General features: G+C 45.7%; 1 protein-coding gene across 1 annotated transcript; it reads right to left on the bottom strand.

Moving 5' to 3' along the window:
- Nucleotides 1-930: 930 nt before the first annotated feature.
- On the bottom strand, nt 931-1528 carry EV420DRAFT_1591257 (uncharacterized protein). The gene has a single exon (XM_060474922.1). It carries the CDS (start codon nt 1245-1247, stop codon nt 981-983), a length of 267 nt encoding a protein of 88 aa, XP_060322152.1. The 5' UTR covers nt 1248-1528; the 3' UTR covers nt 931-980.
- Between the last annotated feature and the right edge of the window lie 6493 nt (nt 1529-8021).

The raw sequence follows: 8021 nt of genomic DNA, 5'->3' as shown, positions 1-8021 counted from the left end.
TAGTACGGTGGTTACGTACGGTGTATACGGATACGGGTCCGTACCGTGGACGACTTTAACGACCCAAAATACGGCCGTATTCATACGGTTTGAATACGGTCATTGAGGGAGGGACAGATAACTATCTTATTCCATAAAGGTCAGTACCTATGACCTAAAAGAAGCATATAGTACTCACACTTTGGCACCAGATACCCATCGTCGTCGTCAAAGTGTCCGTATACGGACAACGGTACGGACACGGTACGGATATGACATCAACCGTACCGTACCGTGGCCGATAATTTTTATACGGTCTACGGCCGTATTGCTACGGTCGTATCCGTAACGGTACGGTGCACATCCATCAGCAAAAATGCAGAACGATTACAAATACATGCGAGAGGCTTGTAATCGCAATAATCACTTGTAGTATGTATAATCAGTTATAATTGATTATCGTCGACGCGTACATTTTATAACCGTGTTGTACCCATATTATAATCGGAATATAATTTCTACAAGAATGGTGGTTCTCATATGACCTGATAGAATTATCATGATTGTATGTGAATACAACTTTCATATCAGGCCTCCGTAAGAGCCAACTAAGTGAACGATATGACCATTACTCAAGCAATTAAATGGATCATATCATTCATTCAGCTAGCGAAGCGTACAATGCAAAGCACGAAAGGATAAATTTATTGCAGCATAAGGTACACAAAATGACATCTAGTATGTATTTAATGTCCTCGAGAGGTGCACAAACGAGCCATACGATCCTCCAGTCTTTCGCGGCGCACCATTCCTTCGATGGAAAGCCCACCTATCAAGCACCCAGTCAGTATGAGCATACTCAGATATAAATGTACGTACTCATTACCCTCCCTCAGCAGGTTCTTGCGAGCGTCAGCGGCTATAGATTTATCAATGCACTTGATAATGGCGTCGTCACGGCAGGGGTATTAATGAGCGAGTGGCTGCAGCGTCAAAACAAATCATTGCATCGAAAGTAGCCGGCAGTCTTGACTCACCTTGACTGCGGGAATGTCCTCCATCCCTAAACAGATATCGCAAAGGCACCAACGAGTCCTAGAACATAGAAATAATCTTGAAGCAAAGTCTACAAGGAACTCACACCGTACACGGGATTGTCGCACAGCTGCCATAGCTGGGGGTGGAGAGAATGTCAATGTGGTCGAGTTCTGAGGCAAATAGAGAAGTGTAGTCAGTAACAATAGAAGAGATAAATCTACGGTCCACATACTCGAAGAAATATTCAACCGCAACACCGTTCTCCCTGGCCATGAGCTAGAAGTGAATGAATAGAGGCACCTAGGACAGAAAGAACACCATCAGAAGGACTTGAATTGATTGGAGAATTATCACAGACTTTTTCGTGGAGTATCGATGAAGAACTGAGGAACGATGGTGATGGAAAGAACGAGAGAAAGGGAGTCGGAATTTGCATCAACAAAAGGTCAACATCACGTGCAATGACGCGATCCGGGAGCGCGAAACCTGGAACGGCGGAGTTTGAAAGGACTTTGATTATTTTATGGCCCAGTCCGCGCTTTCCTGCCGCCATTCGATGATACTATGCTGTAGTTGCTTTCTGTCTGCTTGTACTAGCGATTCATTGTAATTCTGGCCAAGACCTATGTACTAGTAAAACATCTTTCACATTGACATAATGCAATGCTTGCAACACTATCAAACCAATTTGTTCCCTACTAATAAATGCGGCACAAGGAAGGATGAACTTGAAGTATTACTGGAAATAAGCTGATGCACATTTACAATACCATGGTAAGAGTGTTGCAATTTGGTTGCAATCGGGCTGTATGCAGTTGTAAGATCCACAAGCGTCGCAGCGGATTATAATACAATTACAAATTGATGCGATTATGATATTGATTGTCAGCCGAATATCGGCACTGATAAGATATTCCAAGAATAGTAATGATTGCAACCGTTGGGGGTTTTTGCTGATGTCCCTACCCAGAGGCACCACCATGGAAACGAACCTTTGTCTGACTCTCAGAGTCAATGGCGCAATGGTCGCGAAGTGTCAAGAACTTGTACGCGAATGACGTCTCGGTAGGACGAAGGGGTGTCCAAGTGATGATAACTGTACGATTTGACAGTCGTAGATACTACTAGGTACTTTTATACTGAATTAGTCAATATTCAATATTCATGCAGAGGGAATCAAGCAAAGCGTACCCATCACTTTGTCGCCCGCCTGTAGCCTTGGCCGTTCAACGCGGCCATTGAAAAGGGAAACAAGGAAAGGGAAAAAAAGACAAGAGATGATAAGAAGAAGGCCGACTATTCAGTGCCGTTTTGGAGGAATGGAATGGAGTTCAACGTTGACCTATTTCAGCGAGAAAATCCGTTCCAACATTGATGCATTGATGGCCTGTCACAGAGTTTCAAAGAGTTTAGAAAATCGGTGTGCGGTCATCCCGAAGGAAAACGCTGCGGAGAGATCGGTCCGGTGATCCGGCTCCTTGCTCTTTACCACCACTACCTCCAACGCCAACACTATGTACGATGAAACAGCAGAAATCGAGCTGGCGCATCCTTTGCGACCGCTACCCTCGTAAATTGTACCTCAACTCTTGTAGCTGGAGCACAACCTCAGTAAAGCGAGGCAAACATCCCGGAATGACACGTAAATTCTATCCATTTTCTTATCGGCAAAGAGTTAACCAAGCAGCAATTCTCAATAGTTTTGATGCTCGCGTCGCCGAGGCGGGAACATCTGCCCTACTGCTGTATATATCACGCAAATCCTCAACCAACATGCAAGCAGTACGTCGCCTTTCTTCGAGGAGGAACGGACGATTGATGCCTAGCAGACATTGAGTAAGGCATCACTCAAGATCGACAAGCTGGTGAGCAACAAAGAGGGTATCTAAGTCGAGGAAGTGTTGGCTCTCCGTGGGTACGTGCACCGTTTCCTTCCCAATGTGCCATGCTTACCACCGCCAGACCACAGCCGAACCAGCTCGACGCATATAGAGATGTATTAGAGCGTCTCGATGCAGCCGTTGCATTCAAAAGGACGAGGATGACTCAATGAAAATGGTGCGTTGTAGTATCTATCCTGTTTATTCTTCTGACATCGTAGCTAGACTCTGTTGGTCGAAACTGGAGCAAAGAAATTGACGCAACGCTGCACAAAACTTGTTGCGGAAGGTTCTATGCCACCGCCAGGCTCTGATTTTCCCATCAACCCATTTTCTGGAGACTCTCGTTCCCTTGGTTGCTTTCTTATGCATGTTGCCGTTGCCCTCAACCCATCTAACGCATCCTGCTTCGCCCTTTACACTGTCGACACCCAATGACACACAGAAGGGACACGTCGACATGCGTGGGGCTTGGTGTCGCAAATGTCTAGAAGGGCAAGGCAGGCAAGTACTGGATCGTGCCGATGCTGTCAATCCTCTCACAGCTCTCAAAACCTGGTGAAGGTGATGAGCGTGTCATCCTGAAGCACTATGTCTGTGAGTATAGCCATCCTCTTCGGTGTCAAGTCGTATTTAAGCATTCCTTATGGCAGATGACGTGGTTAATCCGACAATTAACGGCGTCAACGTATTGTCGCGCACACAGAAGCAGGCTTCGCTTTCCTCCTTCTTTCTCCTCAATTACATCGCCTTCCTTCGGGGAAACGTCCTCTTGGATCCCAAGCATGATGCGTTGATCGACATGCTCTCCAAGGCAATGCAAAACACCATAAATTACACTTTCGTCCGGCCAAAGCGGCGTATTTCGATTGTAACTTTTCTCCGCTTATGCACGCGTTAAGCAGTGATACGGGGGGAAGCGGCTACGAAGGAGAGGTTTTCGAGGTTCTATGACCTGTTTAGTGACGCTATCGAGCGATATCGGGATGTGGTATCCATTTTGGAGGATAATGAAGAAGGGAGAGCTGAGATCGGAGAAGAGGTGGTCAAGTTGATGGTACTGTCGTTAGAAAGGTTTGTAGCCAAGCATAGAGAGAAGGAATTCAGTAAAAGTAGGTCCAGTTTCGTTTGTTCGGGTAACACCACTGACCCTCTATTTGCATAGATCCCCAGAAGTGTATGTTCCTTTGTCGGGTTTCCATGACACTTGTTTGCTGATAGTTCTTCACAGATATATGACTTCCAGTAGAAGATGTAGAAGCACAATTGCGATGTGTATATCGATGACTTCCGAATTGAGACATTTTCTTCGGTGTCCTGCATATTTCGAGGGAGTTGGTTGCCAAGCAGCCCTTTAGCATGACCAAAACGATTGGTATGTCCTGTCCTGCCCTGTCCTGCCCGCCCTGCCCATGTCCGCTCTCATCGGTGCGCGTGTGACGGTCTAGGCGTCGGATCCATGTTCAAGGATCCGGACGGTCTTGCGATTGATAACCATCTAGATGGCCGTTATGAGCTACACTTTCTCAAAATCGTTTACTCACGCCGGTGTCGTGCAGGCTCCACAACATTCGGCCATTTTATTCGAAGAACTAAGACTTGACTAGGAGTGCGACATATTGAAATCACTGACGGGATGCTCGAGTTCAGCTATGCTTGGGAACTGATACCCCATCGAAGCGATTTCGGTTTCGGAACCTCTTCTATAAGTAGGCTTCTATCAACAAGTTACATGGTGTCGCCGGTCAAAAATCGAAGTCTCATGCCTTGTAACTTATGCCAGTTGAGTCTACTCTGTCCGCGTTCATGATTGTAACTAAACAATCTGTTTAGAAAAACTCGCATGCGATGTACAATCCCCATGCCTTGGATCTTATCCAATCAAAAAATCTTCCCGTCAAATTTGTTCTGTTTTATACTTGTCCAACGTATCCGCTCAACCCGAAGTCCCCTTTTAGTACATCATATCCGCAGACCCAAGGTCAACAACATAGAGATGACGATACCTGACGTCGAATGACTTTGTGCCGGTACCCACACTACATTGATACACCGAATCAGACGGGATATGAAACAACTAGATTTCTATGTAAGGCGTCGTTGTCTCGTTCTGCAATGTCAGCCTGTGACCTATCCCTAGGTCCACTGTGAGAGATTGGTTATATGTGATTCTTTCATTCCTTCCATTCGTCTGTCCGTCACTTGGAAACTGAAGAGTAAGTGATGACTGCCATATGCGAAAACGCACTAATGCTCCGCATAGTGTCGATGGATACTCACACCATCCGGGCTGTTGTGGCCGTCTTCAACTGTCTCCAACTTTTGGGTTTGACTCTTTTACTGGTCGTCCTAATGCCTGCCTTGTTCTCCGCTCGTGTGCGCAGGATGAGAACTTGGCATACGATGATTATTTCCGGCATTGTATATGACCTCTGTTACATGCTCCTGATGATTCCTGGCCAGCAATTTGGACCACCACCCTCCTTTGCTCTTTGCCTCTTCCAATCCTGTTTGATCTATGGCGCCCCTGTTTTGTACGTATCCTTCTGTAAAGGTCTTTCTATTGTGAACGTCTTTCCAGGCTTGTATCTTTCTGTCTAGCATTTTTGGTTGAGGTACGCTTGTCGTTCCGTAAATCTTACCACTTAGTACATGCGCTGACTTCACGGTGGTACAAGGTCTTTCTTGCTTTGTCCTACGCAATCTATGGGAGGTCATTGGCGTTATCAGCTCGAACACAGACATTGGTTAGTCGCTCTCGTTCGATTCGATTCTTATACTTATATAGCATTCATCTAGCTGCTGCTGGCAGTTCCTTCGTTTATCTATATGGTGGTTTTCTTCGCGACTCTCTTGGTAACAAGAGCTGCTCCTTGCACTTGGAAGATGCCCTGACGCGTGTCCTAGATCGGTCTTCAACAACGGGAGAGCATCGAACTCGATCAATGGAGATTATATTGTCATTCAACAGCCACTTCGCCGTGAGTCTGCAACCGACGCCTCGCTCAATAAGTAATATGATTTCGTAGGACTCTTATTACAGCCACCATTGTCCTGGTCGAGACATCAATTATGATTATTTTAGAAGGTAAGATAAGGCACGCCATTGTGTTTTCTAAAGACTTATAAATTTCCAAGTGTTCATGGCAGTCATCTTGTGGAAAACTAGAAGAAGACTGGGGTCAACCGGCACCGATGACAATCTCTCTTCGATCTTCCCTCCAAGCCTCTTCTTCCGTTTCTTAGCCTTTGCCATATACGTCATTTGTACTATTGTGTTAGTGCTTATGATTTATTTGTCGAAAGAAGATGATGACCACCAATTGCTATTAGAATTAGTGCTTCTATCCTTCCTTATCCAACCGGAAACTCGCCCTTTTGGAAGATGTCTTTGACCACGCGTAAGTATTCATGCACTCCCACCGAGTTTATGTTGACCCATATCACATTAGCTCCAATTGGAATGGCATTGTCGTTCGGGATACAAAAGGTAAGATATTCACCTTCCACAAGAGCCTCGATCTTACTACGAAATGAATAGGACATAATAGCGTTTTATTGGCACCGTCAAAGTGATCGTGTCGGAGACAGGTTAATCTGACATTTTTATCCGGGGCGTCAAGAAAGCTCCGTCATAGTGGTTCTGCAGGTTGGGACACCTACCAACACTGATTCTGATTTGGGTATTCGTTTGTCTTTAGAGTAACATGCTGGACATGTCGATTTCACAGTCGCATTATCATTTTCTATCTCAATTCCACATTTAATATCTCGGTCTCGTAACACTACCCCTTGCACGTATCTACCAGGCTGCGCCAGAATATACCGCATTGAACCTGCAACAAAGATGATACCAAGTCCGGACATTGCGATAACAATGTGGCACCGGAAGCAAAGTCGGGCTGGCCAAGTACATAATGATATTGCACATCGACGTATCAGAGCTATTGCTCAGCCCCTGTCAAGCGTTCATCGCTTTTGACTCGTCGGAGAGCTGTACATGTTGAACTTGGTCCGACTTGCTGAAATCTCCCACTACTCAGTATACTGTCTGGGTATGTCCATGAACTCGTTCGAATGTTAATGAGACAATGAACAATCATAGTGAGCTTGCGAAGTTTAGCACCATGGCGGCCTATAGCATCGCCGTACCACCCAACTGTTTTTTGCCCTTCCAATCGCAGTTTATAGGATTGTCGGTTCATAACGGAGGAATCTTTACTAAAGAAAGCATTCGAGGACTTTGACGCTGGCCATAGAAATCTTACTCGTCTTGACAATGACTCACTATTAGTCAGCACAGAGTTTCGGCAGGAGTACATGGAATGCTGACTTTCAGCGCCGTTGTGAGGCTACACAGACCAAACTTCGTGTCTTTGGAGGTCGATGCGTCAATTTAAGGCATTGGAAACTTGTTGGAAGCAGTAGGTAGTGCCGATATATGCCGGATCCTGCCGCTGGAGCCGGACGCCGGCCTATGCCGCGTCTCGGCTCTTTCTTCAACTTGTCCCTCTTGCGTCCATTCATGAACTTCGCATCTCTGAGCTGCAAGCTTCCGTCATCATTTAATCACTGGTCATTGAAATCTTCTTTGTGTAGGAGCGACGACGGTGTATGGTCCCTTTAGCAAGCATCTTCACTTCGTAATATGGCAGTAAGTAGCAATAGGCTGTAGTGGCGGCTAACTTGCACGTTGGATTCCATTGTGTTCGAAGCTTCTTTCTCTCCAGTGGGCAGCTGTGTACATTTTGAATGCTTCTTGCTGGGAGATCACTATCCAAGAGCTAGGTCCAAGCAAGACGTCCTGATGATAGTCTGCTATTGGTTACGCGAATCTGCTGTAGAGCTCTAAAGCGCGTCATGCATCTTCTCAATCGAATAATACCACGAAGCTGGCCTGCACTGGGTACTTGAAAAATAAATTTTAGCTGTTCTTTGATGGCGAAGTTCCAGAGCATCAAGCGTGGTGAGAGGAAACGGGTATGTTTTGTTCCTGATGTGACCATCGAACCTTCGGTTCAATAATATCAACAGGACGAAGGCAGGTAATAGACGCCTACTCTCTTTCTGGTCATGATGCCATGGTATTCTTCCGATTTGCTCTTTTATTGTGAGGATTACCTA

This window comes from Desarmillaria tabescens, assembly GCF_030435595.1.
Source record: "Desarmillaria tabescens strain CCBAS 213 chromosome Unknown EV420scaffold_133, whole genome shotgun sequence".
Classification (NCBI taxonomy): domain Eukaryota; kingdom Fungi; phylum Basidiomycota; class Agaricomycetes; order Agaricales; family Physalacriaceae; genus Desarmillaria; species Desarmillaria tabescens.
This window is presented reverse-complemented; position numbering and strand designations above follow the sequence as displayed.

Bases quoted from the DNA above. Each gene is read 5' to 3' on its own strand.
- EV420DRAFT_1591257 (XM_060474922.1), bottom strand. From the start codon at position 1,247: ATGTGGACCGTAGATTTATCTCTTCTATTGTTACTGACTACACTTCTC.